This window comes from Ricinus communis, chromosome 5 (genome assembly GCF_019578655.1).
Source record: "Ricinus communis isolate WT05 ecotype wild-type chromosome 5, ASM1957865v1, whole genome shotgun sequence".
Lineage (NCBI taxonomy): Eukaryota > Viridiplantae > Streptophyta > Magnoliopsida > Malpighiales > Euphorbiaceae > Ricinus > Ricinus communis.
This window is the reverse complement of record NC_063260.1, coordinates 4,086,310-4,108,465: the sequence shown is the minus strand read 5'-3', so window position 1 is coordinate 4,108,465 and position 22,156 is coordinate 4,086,310. Positions and strand designations below refer to the sequence as shown.

At 34.4% G+C, this 22,156-nt stretch overlaps 2 protein-coding genes across 4 annotated transcripts; both read right to left on the bottom strand.

Annotated features, from left to right (window-relative positions):
* Window positions 1-13: 13 nt before the first annotated feature.
* Window positions 14-4,130, bottom strand: LOC8268105 (myosin-binding protein 3). 2 transcript variants are annotated; one of them, XM_002531134.4, is made up of 4 exons: window positions 2,586-4,130; window positions 2,268-2,483; window positions 709-2,158; window positions 14-619 (listed from the first exon to the last, which is right to left on the bottom strand). In XM_002531134.4, exons 1-3 carry the CDS (start codon window positions 3,898-3,900, stop codon window positions 747-749), a joined length of 2,943 nt encoding a protein of 980 aa, XP_002531180.2. In that variant the 5' UTR covers window positions 3,901-4,130; the 3' UTR covers window positions 14-619; window positions 709-746. The 2 variants fall into 2 exon arrangements, with proteins under 2 accessions (XP_002531180.2, XP_015582099.1); XM_015726613.3 differs by having other exon boundaries at window positions 2,268-2,480; window positions 2,586-4,128.
* A 3,018-nt stretch (window positions 4,131-7,148) lies between these two features.
* On the bottom strand, window positions 7,149-18,430 carry LOC8268106 (senescence-associated protein AAF, chlorolplastic). Of its 2 annotated transcripts, XM_048373971.1 has the most exons (13): window positions 18,275-18,430; window positions 16,219-16,617; window positions 15,804-15,953; window positions 15,355-15,428; window positions 14,865-14,941; window positions 14,699-14,770; window positions 14,067-14,135; window positions 13,819-13,865; window positions 13,554-13,683; window positions 13,393-13,461; window positions 8,524-8,627; window positions 7,778-7,853; window positions 7,149-7,691 (listed from the first exon to the last, which is right to left on the bottom strand). In XM_048373971.1, the coding sequence occupies exons 2-13, from the start codon at window positions 16,548-16,550 to the stop codon at window positions 7,518-7,520; spliced, it is 1,374 nt and encodes a 457-aa protein (XP_048229928.1). In that variant the 5' UTR covers window positions 16,551-16,617; window positions 18,275-18,430; the 3' UTR covers window positions 7,149-7,517. The 2 variants fall into 2 exon arrangements, with proteins under 2 accessions (XP_048229928.1, XP_002531181.2); XM_002531135.4 differs by lacking the exon at window positions 18,275-18,430 and having other exon boundaries at window positions 16,219-18,242.
* Window positions 18,431-22,156: the final 3,726 nt, after the last annotated feature.

The following is a 22,156-nucleotide window of genomic DNA, read 5'->3' as shown; positions in this document are numbered from 1 at the left end:
ATGATGCTAGGAGTTAGTGACCGGAGCATTTCTACTCTTCACTGCAAGATGCAGAACATGTTTTTAACTTCTGCTATCAAGTATAGGAAGCTATTGAATTCACAATTCTTTTAACAGTGTAAATGCAAACAGAGAATTTTGATGCTCACAAATATTGACACATTACTGCAACCATATGATATTGGCAATGCGAAAACCAAGAGAAGGAAGAGTTATCCCTTCTTCTCCTCTCCCTTCCCCTTCCTTTCCCCTCTGGAAAACAAAATAAGAAGAAAAAGTTTGAACGAAACTGAGTTTAATTCTAAGCTACACACTCAAACCAGGTGGAGTTATGCACTCCTCTGTCTTTCCCCTTTGCCTGGAAAAGGCTGCTTGGAGGAGATACTGCAAAAATTTGGGCTTTACACTTCTCCTGTAGTAAACCCAAAAGAGATGATTTAGAACTTGATGCAGACTTCAGTATTTTAGTCTGCATATGATCCAGAAATTCAAACAAAATAATCCAGGAATTCCCACTCCTTCAGGGATTTCCGGATTTTTGCAGAAAACATAAAGTTCCGCAAATTCTTTGGCCTGCATTTTAATCTGAAGTTCTCCTGCTCAATCATGAGAAAGGTATCTGGATCATCAATGCAAACAATAGATATCAGTATTCAGAACCTTAAGATATTCTGATACTCGTATTGTGACATAGGAACAGAATGTTACCTCTCATCTTTTGTGCCTTGGTTGTTTTAAGTGTAACTTTATCCCAGAGGATCATCATTCAAGTTCCTCACCCGCAGTTCCACTGCCCGAAGATCCCGCAGATGTTGCAATATCTCTTGGAGAAGATCCATCCCTTTATCTCCCTTATTTATTGAACTCATACAATGCTTTAGGAACTCCCTATCTGCTTCAAGAGCTTGTAGCCGTTCATAAACGTGATCCACTTCCTCTTCAAGGGCTAATTTCTTGCTGTCTAATTCAAAATTGGAAACTGAAGAGTTTTCCATTTCAACAAACTCAGATGCTGCATTTTCCTCAAATATCAACCCTTCTTCAGTTTCATTATCAGCAGCATCCAAAAGAGGAAGAAGGCTCTTTGCCATGGAACCCATCGTTTTCCTCTCAGTGCAATGTTTACCCTTTGATAACCCATGTGAAATACCATTTTCCTCTGGAGTGCTCAATTCGTAGCTTTCGTCAAACCCCCTTTCACTATATTTTGAGGAACTCCCGACCGAGTTTCTGTCGTTGATCAGTTCCTTGTCATTCAAAGCAATTAGCCTTTCTTCCAGTGCCTTGAGTTGATCTAGAATAGATAGCCTCTCTTCCTCAAATTCAGCCAATGAGTCGTCAAGGGAACTTATTTGCTTCACACAATCTAGTGCTATTTCCTCCAAATTTATAGCTTCATCACCAGGAGTATTAATGTTAATGCTGTCTTGGTTTCCATAAATGCTACCATCTTCATCTCTTGCTTCGCGATTAAGATCAATAGATAATTCATCAATGTCCTCTGAATTGCTGCAAGTAGCAGAAGAGTTTCTACTCCTTACACTTCCATCTTTGCTTTTTCTCAACATTATTATTTTCTCTTTGGCTTCATAATTCAAAACTTTCTTACGGTATACTTCCAACTCTTTTTCAAGCTCTTGCTTCTCTCTTTCTCTCTTCAACATGAGCTCATTAAGAAGTTGTAAAGCTTCTTGATCATATTCAGATTGTTCTTCCATCATCCTTTGGTATTGCAATGCTTCCATTTGCATTGCTGCCTTCTCTTCTTGGAGCCTATTTATCATAGCCATAGTCTGATTTGCAGCTATTGCAGAAGCACTTCTCTCTTCCTCCAGTTCTGAATATAAAGCATTTAAAGCTTTTCTTTCGGCTTTAAGAGCTGTTTTCAGCTTTTCAACACTTAGAAGTGGATCTCCACCATCCGTCTCGCTTACCACACTTCCGTCCAAGGACTCTTCTGTCCCAGGTTCTCTTTTCTCAAATAATTTCTTGTGCAAGTAGTTAAAACAATCAACAGAAGTTGGCGTCTCAGGGAATTTTTCTTCCTCTACTTCGTTAGATTCTGAATGTGCAGACGACTGTTGGTTTATTGCTTCTTGGTTCTTATCAGCTGAAAACATTTTTGCTTCCATGAAAGTTCTTTCTTTATAGTTTGGACCTAGTAAATGAAAACTTGCATTAAATGTTGTTCTTTCTTCTATATACTTCGTATATAAAATTGAGAAATGTTGATTCTTAGAATAAATAAGGATATGAATGCAGCTTACCGAGTTCATCATGAACCAAGTATGTATCGGGTGCACTTGGATTTTCGGCATCATTTCCATTTGTGGTAGAGTTATTTTCTCGCAGACTTTGCACTGCAGGAGGTGAATCTTGTTCTTGAGGTTGATTGGTTGCATGATTAGACAGTTCTATGGTGGCCTTGGAGTTGGATGGATCAACCAACAATTTGAAGTCATTATTTTCTTCTTCAAGAGCTGCTTTTTTTAGTTAAATAATACAAGAAGATCAGTTAGGTAATTAAAGAATGTTCATGAAATAAAAACGAGGAAAGAAGAATCAGAAGCTGAGAACTTTGATACCTTCAACACCATCTGTTCCATTCTTGTCTGCTAGTTCAACATTGTCGACAGCAGTAGATAGAGGTTGAGCAGTTTGCAGAGAAATTTCACATGCGTGGCTAACAAGATCCTTTCCCATTTCCTTCAGATTTAAAACTGAAGATTTCGCACCATCATCCACATTTATCTGGATGTTTTCAACCTCTACATAACTTGTATTTTCTTCATTTTCAAACACGTTACCTTGTGTTTCTATCTGCAAAGAAATATCAGAAGCTTCATCTTGATGATCATCCAACTTTCCTAGATCTTCTTCTTGGCAAATGGATGGTCCATGATTCGCGAACGTTGAAGAATCAATTAATTCAACAGGGATCAGTCGATTAAATTCACATTCAAGATCCCTTGGAAACTGAAGGTTTATGATTTTAAGAGAATTATCTTCAGCAAGATAATGCTGGATGATATCTTCATCAAAAGATCGATGAACGAGATTCAAACCATAACAGTCTTGTTCTGTAATGGAAGGTCTATCGGCTTTCTGATCAACATTACCTTCCTTCTCATCGCCCTGCAAGTTCGATTCAGACCCTGAACACTCTTCCTCTATTGAATCCTTGAGGCCAAAACTTCCAATATCAGAAAGCATGTGAAGTTCTTCTCCATCATTTTTTCCATTCTCGCTACCATCTGCATTGTAATATTCCAAATTATCAGCTTTGTCTAGTAGTTTACACTGGTCACTTCCATTGTTATCATCATCTATTGCTTCTATAATCAAATTTCCTTTCTGGGTATACTTCAAAGTTTTCCAAGAAGGCTTGAATAACAAACAAGGAGGGTAAAGATTGCTGTCCAAGCTCTCTTTGCAGCAAGAACACTTGACCATCTTGTCACCATTTTCAAGTGTATCCCTGCAGCTAACCCAAGAAATGAAAGCAATCCTTCTTGTCATTCCAACAGACTCATAATCGTTATGATCATTTGGCCGAGAGGCCAAGCAATCATTGCACATATTCTGAGTTTCAGCCAATCGTCGATGATTCGAGCAGTAACCAAGCTTGGAAATCTCAGTAGCATGAGTCTCACATACAAGATCTCTATAAGAGTTGTTGGTGTTGCTGTTTCCAGGCTCCAAGACATGATCAACCCTTGAACACCAAAGACAAGGTGGCTTAAGGCCAAAGTAGTTGGCAAATTTGGTTATAAGGTAAGCAAAGAAAGAGTTGAGGAGAAGCAAAATAATCAAGATCCATTCAAGAACTGCATAGACTAGAATTACAGTAAGTTTGTGGGTGTTTCTCTGTAGCATTGTTGCAAACTTGTTGCCAGCCATTGTATTCTTTTTTGTTTATTTACAAAGAGGCAGAGAAGAGAAGAACAAAGAAACAGATAGAGAGAGAGAGGCAATGGGGGAATGCTTGTGATGTTCTGACAAAGAAACAAATACTTTTGTTGCTGTAAAGAAAGGAGAGACACTTGCATTAAACAGTAATTGATTATAACAATACCAAATGTAAGGTAATACTTCTACTCAGGCTGATGTTTACTAAGCTCATGCAGTTACAACTTTTGTTAATCTATGGATTCTTTTTCTTTATTCTCTCGCAAACCATGAATTTTTAACTTATCGGTTACTCTTTATTCCCATCTATATTTTTGCTACTTTGTTGTAAATGAAAGTAAACTTTTTATTTCCTAATAATATATAACTCGATAAGTTGGTACAAATTTTCTGAATTGTTTTCTTTTATGGTGTATATAAAAAAATAATTTTTTTCTTTTATATAGCTTCTGATTCATTGGACTCTTAATAAATTAAAATAAAAAAGTAATAATTTAGTATAAATATTAAAATTCAAAATATCAAATTGTAATATAATATAATTTTGTGAAATTATTAAGCTTATTGAAGATTGAGTCCTTTTATTATAGGAATAACATTAACTAAAATAGATTTTATAATAAGAATATACACAATATCTAATGATAACAATATATCTCAAATAAAAGAAATTAACAAAATAAATTAATGAACTACTATAATTATATCCTATATAACTGCAATTTTGGGATTATACACCAAATATCTAGTAAAAAAAGGTGATCAAATTTGTCTTCTTTTTAGCGGGTAGCAGGCCAGAGAATAAGGTAATCATTTCAACCAAACACGGCCAATTTAGGCATTCTTGGGTCCCACTTGAATTGATTTGGGCTACAACACGCGCAAGAGATGGCCCACCGCCTTTCGCAACAAGAGTGTATTGGTGGGCCATATCTTCCATGGGTGGGCCCACCTGCAGCGCCACTGTTAATACAGACGCTCTCTCTGATTAGCATCTAATCTTTCCTGACTAGTTTTTAATTTTAGTTATTAGCTTTGTTTGTTGTCTCTTTAATACTAAATTTAATATCTTATTTATTTTTTTAAATTTCCTTTTGTTATCCCTACCAAAAAAATCAAAGGTAAAAAAAAAGGATAATAGACAATTGACATACTACCTAATTAACAGGAATTTGCATGATTCTTTTTACAATAAAATTAGCTATCTTTTTATTTTCCTAGTTGAGGATCACAACCAAATTTGTAAAATATATATAAAATAACCCTCTCATAAATTTGAATTAAAAATCATTTGAAGAAACAAAATGACATGCTAGATTGTGAAAATAGTTAATTGACATAATTGAGAATAAAATTATTGTTAGAAACATATCATACATAAAAAATATTAAACATAATTGGCAATTTTTCTTGTAGTCATAGAATCTCAAACATATTATGTTGACATTAACCTCTAACTAGAAAGAAAAGAAGAACTTACTTTTTTGCCAAATTTATCTTTTCCTTTTCCTTTTCTTTTTCTTTTGTTCATGATTGTTTGATTTGAACCCTTATATTATGTTTACTTTATTTCAAAGAAAAAACCATTTGTTTTTGTAAGGCTAAAGTTGGTCAAAAGAAAATTTTGTCTACAATATGCTAAGGTTGGGAAATTTTCTTCATAAAAAGTGATCTAATGGATTGTGAGATATTTTATGGATAAGACTGACAATTGAGAGTAGAAATTCTAACACAAGAGAAAAGGACTTAACAACAAATTATGAGAACCCCAACCAGTAATTGTTTGGGCTGTTATTATTATTTAAATTTAATTTTTTTAATTCAAACCGCATTTTTTATGTTTAAAAATTATATTATATAAATTGGACATTATATATTGTAAAAACTTAGTAAAGAGTAATAATTAATAATATTATAATCAAATTCAATATTTTAGATTTTTTGATATTTTGTTGAATATTATTATTTAATATATTAATTATATATCTAAGTTAATGTTGAAATTATAATTAATATGTTAGTTCTTAGACTAAAATTATCATTTAATTAGGTTAGTTTATTAATATATTAATTATATTTATATAAACTAGTATTAAAATATAATAAATATAAAATTTACACATCATCACTGTGTCTGTGTCATGTTAGAAATATTTTAAAAATATATGTGTATTAACTTGAAAAATAATTTAGAAAGAAAGAGCACTATTCCACTAATTTCTGAAGAACATGAATAGAAATTAATGATAATCATAAATTTAAGTCATTTCAAAATTTTCTTTTTTAAAAAAAGTTAGTATTTTAAGATTTTAAATTTAAATTCTCTTCTGCATTAGATATTATCTCTTTATATAAAATAATAATGATCACGATTATAATCTATTGAGTCTCTCATGAATTAAAAGAACAAAAATTTAGAAAATGGGAAGTTAATGGAATGTAAGGTAGAACTAAGGTAGAGAGAACCTAAGGCTTTACATTGTTGAGCAAATTGAAGCACGAGACTGTGGAGAAGATAAATACGTTTTACATTTGGATAACTATATAAAAGTTTCTGGTATAATGTCAAATACACATATAAGATTGTGGTTATAGAATCATAATCAGTTCATGCACTTATTATTATTTATTTTTTTCAAAAAAGAAAGAGAAAATAATATAAGAGATATTTAAGAAAAAAAAGGGAGAGACTTGGGATTCTATTTTGAAAATATAAAAGTGAAAGGTGCTAGGAATGATGAAACATAGGTGTCAAGCAGTGGCAGACATTATGGAAAGGCTAAAGAAGAAAGGAAAAAAGTGATTGAAGAAAAGAGAGGGAAAGTGTATGAAATTAGGGCACTGTGATTGTGACCTAAGAGTGATGATGGTCCCTATCTCTGCTTTTGCTTTTCCTTTTTCTTTTTTTTTTCTTTTTTTTTGTGGGCTTTTGAAAAGTTCATTTCTGGTTTAGAGAATAACAGGGTGTTAATGAAGGAATCTAACCAAACTTGATTACATAATTATATTGAGTTCTTAATTTTTTAAGGGAAAGGGTCACTGAGCCAAAAGTTGATGAGCATAGAGCACAGCTGCATTGCACAATTGGCAATAATGGCCCTCAATTGTTATTTTCTTTGTTGAAGGAATTTAGGTCCAGTCATGGACCTTTGGTACCTTACCTTCATAATCTAATAACATGTATGGAGCCTACAATTATGAAGGATCACATAAAAACATGAGATGTTGATCACCATGAATGATGAAAAGAAAAAAGTCTAATTATGGACCTAAATGGAATCCATTTTGGAATTTGCAAGCTACTGGCATGTAGGGTGTTTGTAAATGCTGGGTGCTTAGCACTTGCGATTACAATTTGGAACCTCTGATGACATAAACATCAGCAATAACTTCATCTCTACATCTTGGTGGCCACTGGAATTGGCAAAGCAGATTTCAATCCTTGAGCATAACTTGCATATAACTTAAAAGGACAGGTAAAACATGATACTCCTTCATTACATCAGTACTAATTGCCTCTGGTGATGATCACTGGGTTAACCTGCAATTTAATAGACCTATTACCTACATATAGATATCTACAGTGTAAGTAAGTGTATGAATGCTTCTCATTCTGTATCGCCGCCATTGTTGTCTTCTTGGCCATCCACTTTCTCTTCAGATTTTTGATTCATCATAAACCTCCAGCTATCTCCTTCCCCTATTTCCCACTGTTTCTTCAGTTCATAGATGGTTCTGGATGCTGCAGCAGCAATCACGGGGTTTCTATCTTCTGCCAGTCTCTGCAATGAGAATCGTTGGTGTCAGTAGCTGATATTAGGGAAATGATAACTATTGTTTCTATAGTCGTTTTCAAAAACTGCATTACCTGCAATGCTCCCATGCCTGCATTTCCAAGTGTCCACATGGACGGGGCTGCTGCTAATGCATTTGCCAATGCTTGTCTGTACCACAAAATAAGAGAAGTTCTCACTCATAGCCAAATAAAAAAGCATGCAGGAAGAGATACAGGTATTAGGAGGACCATAAGTGTGGAATTCTTATAGGCTTTCATCCCTTTCAGAATTCTGCCAATAGCATGAATAATAATCTAACAAGTAACCTTCATATAGGCAACTACAAGCCCTTACGATTGCTGCCACTTATGATCCAATGAAGTCTGATAGATTCTCAAAAAACGTAACACAAGTGATTACAGACAGACTATCAGAGAATAGAAGCGACAGCATCCAATTGGGAAAGAGAGTTCATAGATTCTTATGCAATCAATGGGGCCATGAGACGCTTCATCTGAAACAAATAATTGAATACAATCTTAAGCACTTGTAGCAGGTAAAGATTACATACTGAAATCTTCTTGCTGAATAGTGCAATGGGATATTACTGACAATCACTGCAGAAACTAACAGTCATGGGCAATGATGCACTGAGAGTGGCTTTATCAAGGAGTATATGCAAGATACAAAGATCCATGTCATCCATTTCTAAGAATCGAGTACACTAGCAACTCTTGAATAATTAGCTGACTTGTATGTTAAAGTACGTAGGAGATAAATTAGGAAAGCATAATGAAAGATTCATTGAAAAGAAAAATTATATTCTCAAGTAGGGCACCTTGTATTAACATCTGGAGAACTTGAACACTCTGCCAATAAGGATACGCTGCTTTTACCATCCATTGCGTCAAGATCTATTAAGGTTGTAATTAATAACTCCAGCTGCTCCAGAAATGAGAAAGAGTCATGAAATAAGCACACATAGAAATCAATTGGCCAATTACATTAGGAACATAATTATAGTAACTGTTACAACTATTTCATATTAATTAAGAGTGTACAGCTATACATAATAGGAGAATAATTAGGAATTTACTTAGAAGTTAGTATTTGATTTGAATTCCTATATTATAGATATAACTTGTATATACAGGTGTAACAATCATTGATGAATATACAAAGAGAATTACTTTTCACATTGAATATCTAAGGTTAGTTCACATGGTATCAGAGCACACAAATTAACCCCAGAAATCAATTTAGGAATTTAGGATTTTTCTTGGTTTAGCAGTAGGGTGTTTGTTTTTTTGGTCTTGTCTACCAAAGGTCAGTTTGTTTCACCGCCTACACCAAGAGGAGCGCCACCTTCTGATCGATGTTTCTGGAGATTCTGGTCACCTGAGTCCAAGCGCATAAGCCACACGCGCCGCCACAAGTTTCTAGGTCTTCTCCACGCGACGGTGCGTGAGAGTGCATCTGTCACTGCAATTTGGTCCTTTTTACGTCCATCCGCTCGCCTCAACTTCCACGGCACATTCCTCTACCTGTTTGAATTAGCATCTATTCGATGTGGGATCTAGTATGAGACAAGTTTGATTTCTCAAAACAAATTGCGGCTGTGTTGTGATTTTTTATTCTATTATTAGGTTGATTTTCTAATATGGAAAAGAAAAAGTCAGTTGTCGTGTCTGATTTTGTTCTTATGATGTCTAAAATTACAGAACATAAACTTAATAAATCTAATTATTAAGAATGTGAGCTTCGTTCTTAATAAATTTAATAGATCTTATGAGGTATGCGCCTTTTATCGTACAGAAAGATGACTACTTTATGGATTTTAAAAAGACTCATGAGGAACTTAATACGTTACTTCCATTTAGTAGTGATGTGAGAGTTCAACAAGCTCAGAGAGAAAAGATGACAGTTATGAGCTTCTTGGTTGGTCTTCCTTTCAAGTCTGAAGGTGCCAAATCTCAAATCCTGTCTAGCCCTGAGATATCTTCATTGGAAAAAGCTTTCAGTAGAGTACTTCGCACAAAAAATTTAGCACCTGTTCAATCTAATAGTGCTCTTGTCAGCCGCACCTCTGAATCTGGGAGACAACCATATAAGAAAGGAGGAGACTAATAATCCTGATACTCGAGTACAAGATTCAGAAAGTGTTTTCTGTTATTATTGATATAAGCCAGGACATGTTAAGAAGGATTGTAGAAGGTTGCAGCGCAAGAATCAGCCAAATTAATCAAACCAGTCAGCACATGTTGCATCTACTAATGATGCTCTTGAGTCTATCTAGTATCTGCAGATGAGTATGCCAAGTTTTCACAATAGCAGAAATCTCTAAAGTCTTCATCTACTTCTATTACTACTATCACTGATTCAGATAAAATGAACGCATATCTTGTTTCCTCATCTCCCAAATGGGTCATTGATTCTGGTGTCAAAGATCACATGGCAGGTAACTCTAATCTATTTTCTTCCTTTAAATCACATACTCCTAGCACAAAATTATTTTAGCAGATGGGTCTATATCTCGTGTTATAGGGTCTAGCACAATTATTCCAACACCTTCAATTTCTTTGCAATCTATTCTAAATTCACCTGATTTGACTTTTAATTTAGTCTCTGTCAGTAAACTCACTCGTTCTCTTAACTGTTGTTTTATTATTTCCTGATTTCTGTCTATTTCAGGATCTTATGACGAAGAAGATTATTGGTAAAGGACATGAATTGGGAGGTCTTTACATTCTTGAGACACAAGAACCAAAATCTTTAGCGTGTTCTGGAGCTGTGACCCATTTGAAGTACATTGTCGGTTGGGTCATCCCTCATTACATATATTAAAGATACTTTGTCCTCAGTTTTCTAGTTTGTCTTCATTAGATTGTTAGTCTTACCAATTTGCTAAACACCATCGTCAAAGTTTTAGTCCTACAGTTAATAAACGAGCTAGTGCTCCTTCTGAGTTAGTTCATTCGGATGTTTGGGGACCTTGTCCAGTTATGTCTAAAACAGGATTTAAGTATTTTATTACCTTTGTTGATGATTATTCTCAAATGACATGGTTATATTTGATGAAAAATCATTTAGAATTGTTCTCTCTTTACTGCTTTTTGTGCTGAGATCAAAACACAATTTAATTTGTCTGTTCAAATTTTGCAAAGTGATACTTATCAGAATGCTTTCACAGTTATATGATTCAATATTGACATTATTCATCAAACATCTTATGTAAATATACCATCTCAGAATAAGATTGCTGAAAGAAAAAATAAACATTTTCTTGAGACTGCTAAAGCTTTGTTGTTTCAAAGGTAGGTCCTTAAAAATGTTTTGGCTGATGCAGTTTCTACAGCCTGTTTTTTGATTAATCATATGTCCTCATTTGTTCTTTCAGGTAAGACTCTTTTTCATGTTCTCTTTCCTAACAAGTCATTATTTCCTATTGAACCTAGGATATTTGGTTGTATTTGTTTTGTTCGGGATGTTCGACCTCAGGTTACAAAACTTGATCCCAAATCTTTCAAATGCATCTTTCTTGGGTACTATAGTGTACAAAAAGGCTATAGATGTTATTGTCCTAGTCTTAATAAATATCTTGTGTCAGCTGATGTTACCTTTCTGGAACAAACACCATTTGCCTCATCTTCAGGTTTTGTCCATTAGGGGGAGGATAATGATTTACTAATTTATACTATTATTGATCCTCCTCCCTTCGCTCTGATTAAGCCTCCTATAACACAAATTTATTCTCGTCGTCAACAACCTCTTGATCCTGCTCCTGTTCTAAGTCCTCCTGCCTGCAAGAGTTCCTTCGTCATCGATCCAGCTTCCAATTCTAATGATGATATTCCTATTGCCCTACGTAAAGGTAAACTTCAATGCACTTATCCGATATCATATTTTCTGTCACATAATCATTTGTCACCATCCTCTTGTTCTTTTATTGCTTCTCTTGATTCGATTTCTATTCCTAAAACTATTCATGAAGCTCTATCTCACCCTGGATGGTGTAACGCTATGATTGAAGAGATGAATACTTTAGATGAAAATTATACTTGGACCCTGGTAAATTTTCCTACAGGTAAAAAGGCTATTGGATGTAAATGAGTATTTGCAGTTAAAGTTAATCCAGATGGGACTATTGCTAGGTTAAAGGCTCGACTTGCTGCTAAGGGATATGCTCAAACATATAGAGTTAATTATTCTGATACTTTTTCTCCTGTTGCTAAACTTACTTCTGTTAGGTTATTCATCTCTCTAGCAGCCACATATAATTGGCCCCTTCATCAGTTAGACATTAAAAATGCATTTTTTCATGGTGACCTTCAGAAGGAAGTTATATGGAGCAACCACTTGGCTTTGTTGCTCAGGGAGAGTATAGGAAAGTTTCTCGTCTTCATAAATTCTTGTATGGACTAAAACAAAGTCTCGAGTCTAGTTTAGAAAGTTTAGTCAAGCTACTGAGAAGTTTGGCATGAAGAAAAGCAAGTCGGATCATTCTGTTTTTTATAAGCAGTTTGCAGCTGGTATCATCTTATTGGTTGTTTATTTTGATGACATTGTCATTACTAGAAATGATACCGATGGGATTTCATCATTCAAATCTTTCTTCATGGTCAATTTCATACAAAGGATTTAAGGGCTCTAAAGTATTTTTTAGGTGTTGAAGTAACGAGTAAGAAAGGGATTTTCTTATCTTAAAGGAAGTATGTACTTGACTTAGTATTCAAGATAGGGAAATTGGAGGCTAAGCCATGTTGTACTCCAATGGTTCCTAATTTGCAGCTTACAAAAGATGGTGTATTGTTTGAAGATCCTGAGAGATACAAAAGATTAGTTGGGAAGTTAAACTATGTTATTGTGACCTGTCCTGATATTGCCTATTCTGTCAGCATAGTAAGTCAGTATATGTCTTCTCTAACTGTCAATCACTGGAAAGCTATAGAGCAACTTTTGTATTTCTTGAAAGGAGCATCTAGGCGAGGAATCCTGTATAGCAACCATGGTCATGTTACGATTAAATATTCTTCAGATGTTGACTGGGTAGGGTGCAAAGAAGATCGAAAATCTATTTCAGACTATTATGTGTTTGTTGGAAGAAATTTGGTTTCGTGGAAAAGCAAGAAGCAAAATGTTGTCTCGCGTTCAAGTGCAGAATCAGAGTATAGAGCCATGGCCAAGTCTGTGTGAGATAATGTGGATATATCAGCTCCTAACTGAAGTGGGTCTTAAGATCTCAGTACCAGCTAAGTTATGGTGTGACAACCAAGCTGCACTTCAAATTACATCTAATCCAGTCTTCATGAACGAATTAAGCATATTGAGATTGATTGTCATTTTATTCGCGAAAAAATTCAACAGGAATTGGTTTCTACAGGTTATGTGAAAATAGGAGAACAATTGGGAGATATCTTTACAAAGGCCCTGAATGGAGTTAAGGTTGATCATCTCTGTAACAAGCTGGACATGATCAATATCTATGCTCCAGTTTGGGGGAGAGTGTTACAACTATTTCATATTAATTAGGAGTGTACAGCTATATATAATAGGAGAATAATTAGGGATGTACTTAGGAGTTAGTATTTGATTTGAATTCCTATATTAGAAATATAACTTGTATATATAGGTGTAACAATCGTTGATAAATATATAGAGAGAATTACTTTTAACATTGAATATCTAAGGTTAGTTCACAGTAACAAACCTCTTCTGGATCAGTGTAGTCAATGCCATCAGCTTCAGAGAGTGCAGACGCCATACTCCAGTAAGCTTCCTGCATGTTACCAGATGAAACAACAATAACATTATGATTCCTGAGAGAATTAGATGAGAAAATTATATTCTGTCGCCTATTAGAAAAAGGACCTGAATGGCAGTAATGCGATCTGTAGAAACTTCTCCCGGGAAGAAATCCAGAGTTCTTCCATTTTTCTCAAGCATTATACGTCCCAGAATTTCATTAGTTGATAGAGAACCTTTTTCCTTTTGCAGAGGGCTGGTACAACCAATAAAACCCCGAAAATCAGTGACAAAAGGTTGAATCATTTTGTAAAACTCAAGGAAAAATTTAGATAATAATAAAAAAGCAAAAAAAACACAAGGGTGACATGTCATCGTGAAAAGAACTTACAATTTGTACGTCTTGCTCACCATCAAATCATGGATATTCTTAACAAACTGCAAAGGAGAGTTTTTTTTTAATAAAATTAATTATAATGTTTTTGTCCAAGAGGCGTTGACAAAAAAATCAAAGTAACATATAACAGTAAGCTACCCAGTGTAAAAAAGAAGGTAATATGAAGTAATGGATGTATAATTATTCTACAATGTTTACGCACTGCCTCGGTATTTCTAAAATCAAAAGAGCAATGTGATCACCTCCAAAGCCATTAAGGCATCTTCCATTGCTCGTTGCTTGGCACGGAAGTCAGCACGGCGCAAATCTGCCTAGAAAGATTCCAAAGGTTCCATCAAGATATATCATATTTGATTTTTATATACATAGAAGGCATTTTAATTGCTGTACAACACATGAAACAAATGTATGCAACAAAATAGAGATATAAACATCATACATAAAGCAATTTTTTTTCTTAATTTGGATTCAAATCTGGCTATTTCTTTGCTTATTTGCCATCAGTTACTCAATCTTTTCAGAGCTATTCTAGCATTCTTCTCCATCACTCTTTCTCCATCCAATCCATATTTACTCATGTTCTTCTTGAAAAATCACGTCTCAGCTGAAGATTTGATACCTTTCCCTTTTACTCATTGAGACTGTGCAGTTGCTATTTTTGCCACCTTTTCCAACTAAGTATAATTCTTCCCTCCACTTTAACTCCCTCCCTTATAGCTAGTGCTTCTTACTTCTATGGCACATTAAATGATTACATGCCACTCATGTGTCTTAATGCTTTTGGCTTAGTCCCCATACTCGGTATTTTCTTCTGATAGCTTATTCACTAAAAGAGCAATTCCGATAGACTATGAAGCAAAAAAGAGGAAGGTACCTCTAAAGCTCCATCACTCCAATGCTTATCAGCAGCACTTTTCAATCTAGACTGAGCTCTGTCCTTCAGAATCTGCAAGAAGATAAAATAATCCTCCAATAATCAAAGGAAAGTTACAAAACTTAATCTTCATGTTAGAAAATGTTAAGTTTCCAGATGTACATACAGTAGCAAGATGCTGAAGACTTTCAGCTTTTTTCTTCATGTTGCGGTCAATTTTCTCTGTATCCTCTCTTGCCCGAGCTAAAAAGCAGAAAGAAATTATAAAATTGAAGAGAATGGGAAAAAAACAAAAAAGAAACTAGGGACATTGTGGCATGGTTAAGGCCTTTAGGCAGTACATGATAGTGGTCAAACTCCATTTTGCTTTCCCATTTCATATAGTAAAACCCCCCTTTTGAGACTAATTCTTGAGTACCTATTTCATATTTCCGGAAATTAGTTCTTTCTCTTTCTTATAACAGAACCCCTCCCCACTCTCCAAAATACAAGAGAGAAAAAAAACTAAAGCTTTCACCAACGACCCATTTCACATGCATCATAACACACAAATAAAAATTATTCTATTTCAGTGTCTAGATTCCAACAATAACACATATATGGTATTCAATGCCATGCAAATAAGTAACTTATGTAGAAAAACGTTGTAAATTTACCATCGAGTTTCAGAAACCCTGACCCAAGAATAGCAACATCTTTGCGTGCACGGGCATCCAACCTCATAATTCCACTGAAAAAGAAATGTAAAATCATGAACTAAGATCTCCGTGGAAAAAATATATTCAAATAGTCAAGGATATCAAATGTCAAAAGTGCAAACAAGGCCAGGCTACTTTTATTTCAATATTATAAGCCACAACCTAATAGAACATTCCAAAAAATACTCAGTTGTGGTGAAGGGGAGCAGCACAAGAGGTGCTTGTAGTTAAGTTATTTACAAAGAATATGAGGCTACTTCAGTATGTACATGCAATTGCAAACTATTTCTCAAGTTCTGAACTGTTTTTAGATTGACAAAGCATGTTTCTTTCATGTATAGGCTGTAATAAAGGTTAGCAATGAGTGAACTGATAAGTATCAGCAGAAAATGGAGCAAGTATGTTACCGTGAAAGTAAGATAATGTCATTACGAGCTCTTTCATTTACATATTTTGCATCATTGTACACAAATTTACAAGCTTCAGCTAAGCCCTGATTTGAGTGAATAATTGTCCCAGGCATGAACGAGCACTCATCTTCTTCTCCAATTTGTGCACTGACAAAGAAAAGTTTGTACTTTGAGTCTCAAAGTTATTCTCGAAGTGCTCAACTGATAGAAACATGGATATGCAAGGAACAGCAGATCCATAGCAAGGAGCATGAGCACCTCTTCCACAAATGAGCAATCATCTCAAAGATTGACAATGAAAAGGGTGCAGAAATTTTGAAAAGAAAAAAATCTGACCATAAAATGGCAAGATATCTTATGTGTCATGTCAATTGAAAACGATAAAGCATAATTAATTCTTAAATAATGTGACCTGGTATCAGAACAATCACCATAAGGTCTAACACATTCTTTTTCTTCAGTCCCAGGAGTTTGTGTGGAATGGCACAATGTGGATGATCTCCGAGACACAGTGAAACTAACTGGCTGTCCATGTATTCCCCACAAATTATCAGCAGAACCCAATTTCGCCGTCAAGAGATGTGCACTGCTCAGTTGCCGCAACTCAATTCCATGATTTACAGATTGTAGCTTACTTTGTGGCAATGACTTGGCAAAAGAACATATAACTCCTTTTAAACTAGAAGAACTTGTCCTCCGACTCACAAAAGCACTGCTCGAAATCTTGCTCGGTCTAAGTGCCATGGGGAAGATCAAAATAAGAATAATATGACACCAACAAGCATTTCCCTTATACCAGCTCCAAGCATAACTAAGAAGAACAAACATTATTTAAGGGTCAATTATAGTGTGTACTTTAGGTGGAAATTCTTCAAGATAAGTGAAATGGTAAAACCGCTACCATTTTAGGAGAATATGATAACAAAGCATCATATACTCCTTCATTGTAAATATTCTAATCTACATCCATGCTCAGGTACATGAAGATAAAAGAAAAGCGATGAAGTCCAAATATCCCATGATTTTCACAAACAAAGATTGTCCAAAACAATCACATTACGCTGGAAAGATGACAGATTAAAAAATTATTCAGTAACAGCAGAAGTAGCAGTTCTAGTAAAGAGGTTACTTTATCTGACTGATCTGACATAATGTCTTCCTTTACAACACCTACCTTCCTTTCCGGATTCACGAACTTATCAGGTTAAAACTTAAAAGTATCAAATGATACCTCAATAATAGAAAGAGAAAAAAAAGAATGGAATTTAATCCAAACTGTGTTTTCATTTTCCATAAAGCTTACATCCTACTTACTTCCAGTAATCCAACACTCTTAAATGCAAGTTCAAGAACCAAATGTTCCTGAAACTTGAATGACCAAGAAAAATGTTGAAATTTTCTGATTGTGCACTATAAACAAGATTGCATAATACATGTTAGTTCCTGATGAACAAAAGCAATACTCTCGATCTTTTTCAGTTCTTTAGTCCAGTGGCTGGCCCTAGAAACAGGTATACTAACTGCTGCCCTCCAAAGCAATGGTCAGATTCTATCCGAATTCAAGGTATATGACAGACAGCCATGTAATACCTAGGAAAGTCAGAACCTTCCATCCCTTTGACATATATGCAAGAACTTAAATCATTTGGTAAGACTTAATTTGGCCATGGGGCAAACCACGTCATGATGTCCAAATTAGCAAATTAACGATCTATAGGGAAAAGGACAACCCAAGTTGACTCTGGAAAACAAACAAAATAGGGTGCAAAACTACAGCAGTTATGTGCATCAGAAGGTAATTCCTCCACATTTTCAGAGAGTAAAATCATTGGCATATAAACCCATGACTCAAGTTCATCCAGTCACTCAAACTATTCAATCATTTCCCCACATATGAGATTAAAATCTTTGATTCAATACAATCGTTCTTATACAGGTCTATAATCCAAGAACAAAATCCCTTCTACTAGCTTCATGTAGTTTTTCCATCTTAGATTAGGGGCTTCAGCATCTAAGAACTTAATACTTTTCTTGATAAACACTGGCCTTGATATAGTACTTACCTTCAATATACAGAGTGCATAAATTTCCAAAAATCTAATCATATGCTAAAATACTTATAAAAAGGTATATCATCATAAAACACTAAGAGCATATTATGAATCACTTCAAAATTACACATATTTCCCATAAATTCAATCTACTTTCTCTGTTGCTCAAAAGAAAACAGAAGCCCTTTATTAGAAACTCCACAGCAAACCCAAGTACATAAGAATCAAGATACAGTAAGATGACATCCACATAAATTGAAAGAAAACACAGAAACTACAAAACTACAAACAAAAACATAAGGAACCCGCAAGGTTAAAAAGAAAGAAAGAATGAGACAACAACAGCAATAATCAGAACATAACTAAGAGTCAAGAAAATAAACAAGAAACAAATAAAAAAGCAAGAGAGTAACTGACCAGAAGAGCGCGAGAAGTTAAAATGGAAGTGAGTTGTATCATTATATAACAATTGAAGTGGGAGCGCCTAGGCCCACAAAATTTGTAGACAAGAAATGATAGCCACAAGAAGAGTCTGTGGCACAGTGAAGGCCAACACTAACAGACAATGAGTGGGCATTTTATCGGCATTTGGGTAACAAGAAGATTTTATGGGCTTCTCTGCAGTTTTAGCAGTGAGCCACTGGTTATGGATTAGGCCTTTGCTATGGTAATATATGCTTCTCACCAGGAAAATCCTCCCTAAACATTTCTGACCAATTCTTTCAAAACGACAAAAATGCCTTGTCAAGTTTGGATAAGTATGTCCTTGTCCTTCCATATGATATCAATTGAGGTAATTCTTTTTATTTTATTAGTTAACCGTGCTCAACTTTGAATTCGAGAATTCGAGACTTCATATCTCTGTGATTTTTAAATCAATTGAGTTATATCCAATTGATTATATAATTGAAGCTATAATTGAAATAGGGCCCATCTTGACAAGTTTAAATCTATACTGAGAAGGATAATTTCTTTTTTCTTTTAACTGATAGAATTTGCTGAGGTAAACTTATTTTTCTCTATGTATTTAGATTTTGTTGTTGGGTGGCGCAAAGTGCCAATTGGGTTACATTATTGAATGGCTAAATGGCTGAATGCTTGTGGTTGTATTATTTATCTGCAATTTACGTTCATCGTCCTTTTCAATCTTACTGTGTGGAGCTGGGGGCATTAGTTCCTAGAGGTGCAACTGAAATACAACATAATTTGCATGTTACCGTAAACTCTTGTGATGGGATTTATATGATGTCTTGTTATATTAACTTAGTGTGCGACAAGCATAAGGTTAGAAGTGGGAAATAGATGGGTGTGGATTAAATACGAAGAGGGTGGGTCTTAAATAACACATTTATCCATATATGATTCATATAAATCTTTATCCATTCATTTATTTAATTAGTGTTAATTTAATTATTTTTAATAAGAAAAATTATATTAAACATATTATTATTATAGATCTTAGTTTATTATTATTATTATTATCAGTACTCAAATTTGTGAATTGTTTTAATTTCATCATTATTATTAGGGTTAATTGCAAAAGAATTCTCGACCTTTGGCGTTTTTCTCAATTTAATTATGTGTTTTTAATTGTAACAATGTCATGCCTGACATTATCAATTTTGTCAAATCGATACATAAATGAAATTTCCGGTGAAGTTTATTCCACGTGGCTGCCGGCGCGCTGGTAACTTAAACACGTAGAAACGGTGCGTTTTAAAGCAAAAGCAGAAATGCTGCATTTTGCCCTATAGAAACGGTGCGTTTTTCACATATTAAATTGAAGATTCTTGTTCCCAAATGCATCGTGCTTCATATGCCTCAAATCCCTATGATGTGTGTGCATCAAACAAAAGGAAAGTAAAGGAGAGACCAAAGAGTAGCAGCAGCAGCAGCAGCAGTAGCGAACCAGCCAAGGCAGTTAGCAGCTGTTATTACAATTACAATTACAAAGTAAGATGTCTATAGCAGCAGAACAGGAAGGAGGTGAAGGGCAAACCCAAACAGAGGGAAAGTGGCCAGGATGGCCAAGAGACAACGTCTACAGGCTAATTGTCCCGGTGGCCAAAGTAGGAAGTATTATTGGTCGTAAAGGAGAACTCATCAAAAAGATGTGCGTTGAAACTCGCGCCCGCATTCGCATCCTTGATGGCCCTCCCTCTATCTCTGATCGCATCGTTTTGATATCTGGAAAAGAGGAGCCAGAAGCCGCACTGTCTCCTGCAATGGATGCAGTGTTAAGAGTGTTCAAACGTGTTAGTGGTCTATCTGCTGTGAGGATGATGCAACGGGTTCAGCTATTGCTGGTACTACATTTTCTTCAATAAGGTTACTAGTTGCGTCTTCACAAGTAATTAATTTAATTGGAAAGCAAGGATCTACTATCAAATCAATACAGGAAAACAGAAGGTGTGCCTCTAGCAGTTGCTATCTTTTTTGCTAAGCAATTGGGTTTTGCACTTTTAAACCTTTTTATCCATTTATTTCAAATTTTGCAACAAAAAATGCACCGTTTCTATAGGGCAAAATGCAGCATTTCTACTTTTACTTTAAAACGCATCGTTTCTACGTGTTTAAGTTACCAGAGCGCCGACAGCCACGTGGAATAAACTTCACCGGAAATTTCATTTATGTATCGATTTGACAAAATTGATAATGTCACGCATGACATTGTTACAATTAAAAACACATGATTAAATTGAGAAAAACGCCAAAGGTCGAGAGTTCTTTTGCAATTAACCCTTATTATTATTATAAATAAATTTAACCGACATAATTTTTATTATTTTTAGTACTCAATTTGTTTTTATCTCTCTCAATTTGGTCTCTATAATTTTATTAGCATCATTTTTATTGAGTAATTAGTCTCTTTATATTATGCTAATGATAACAATAATAATTAATAGCAACTTGTAAATAGAGTTGATGCATAATGCTTGTCCACCACATCAATCAACTTGTTTGCTATGGCACTTACGTAAACTGAAGACTCTTCAAATATCTGCAGCATTCCAATAGACAATTAACCAAAAAAATGAAATGATTAAAACTTGAGAACAAAATTAAAACTAATTAACAACCTTGGTGTTAAAAAGAAAGCTGTAATAGTCACCAATTTGGCCACCAACAACATGATGGAGATCAAGCTAAAATCCACCAACAAAATAAATATACAATTGATTAACGAGACATAGTATAACTGAAATTAGTTACACTATATACCTGCACTAACCCGATAGAAAAGAGTATATAGAAACTAGAAAGACATAATTCTTCAAAATCTTCGACTAGAGATTCCTCTTCCGGATCTTCTTCTAAAGGAGGCACACCGCATAGCCAATCTCGTGTACATAACAATGCCTCTGCATTTTGAGCGACTCTAACACTATCTTGCACAATCAAATTAAGTATGTATGCAGCACAGCACACATGTAAGAGATCACCACTATTGGGTAGATATTTTCCTAAAAAATCATATTGCTTTTATAGTCTTGAAATATTTACTTTAATTTCATATTGCATTAGCAGAGAAGTCTAATTTTTGTGCAAAAAAGAAAAGATCAAAATTTATTAAATAGTTTATTTACAACATATTAATATCTCATTGCACTTCTATTAGTTGTGATCCTTGAGTGTTCCATTCATGTATATATATGAGTAGATTTTTCATTTTCATGTGTCTTAAGAGGCTTATTAAGTAAGTTTTAGATTTGGACTCTATCTGGTCATAGTTCAAATATCATTTATATTGTATATGATCAATGATGATATTGTGTTCATCATCTAAAATTTCTAACAGTAAATATATATTTTATTTTATGAGAAATTGGAATGAAAATCGGTTTTTAGTCCTATCTTCCTTTAGAATAGTGAATGGATGAAATTGGAGTTTGCAATATTATCAATGAATTGAAGCTTTCAAGTTAGTAAAATCTAATTGTAGCTGTTGAAATATTTTTGACAGTTTAAAAAAGATACTTCAAATAATAAATGCCAAAATGCACAAACAATGATCACTGAATAATGCTAAACCTGCCCATATCAAAAGTTTACAAAATTATTTATTTTTATAAGAAAAGTTAATAGACAAAAGGCTTGGAAGTGGAAGGATTATCCACATTTTTTATGGTTAAAATGGTAAGATTATGGAAAAGACTAGTGCATGTATATGTAGTAAAAATAATAAATAAATAGTTCATCCATTATAAAGTTTTAAGTAAAATAGATTTTGTATATGTGCTAACCAATTAGTTAAAACCACATAACAAAGAACAACATAACGATCCATGGTAGAGAACC

Coding starts and splice junctions, on each gene's coding strand:
- LOC8268106 (XM_002531135.4), bottom strand. CDS start 16,634: ATGTTTGTTCTTCTTAGTTATGCTTGGAGCTGGTATAAGGGAAATGCT. Junction 13,866..14,066: donor ATGCCTTAATGGCTTTGGAG/GTGATCACATTG, acceptor TCTCCTTTGCAG/TTTGTTAAGAATATCCATGA. Junction 7,692..7,777: donor CAGGCATGGGAGCATTGCAG/GTAATGCAGTTT, acceptor TTCTCATTGCAG/AGACTGGCAGAAGATAGAAA.
- LOC8268105 (XM_002531134.4), bottom strand. CDS start 3,900: ATGGCTGGCAACAAGTTTGCAACAATGCTACAGAGAAACACCCACAAA. Junction 2,484..2,585: donor TGGAACAGATGGTGTTGAAG/GTATCAAAGTTC, acceptor AACTAAAAAAAG/CAGCTCTTGAAGAAGAAAAT. Junction 2,159..2,267: donor CTTGGTTCATGATGAACTCG/GTAAGCTGCATT, acceptor TTCATTTACTAG/GTCCAAACTATAAAGAAAGA.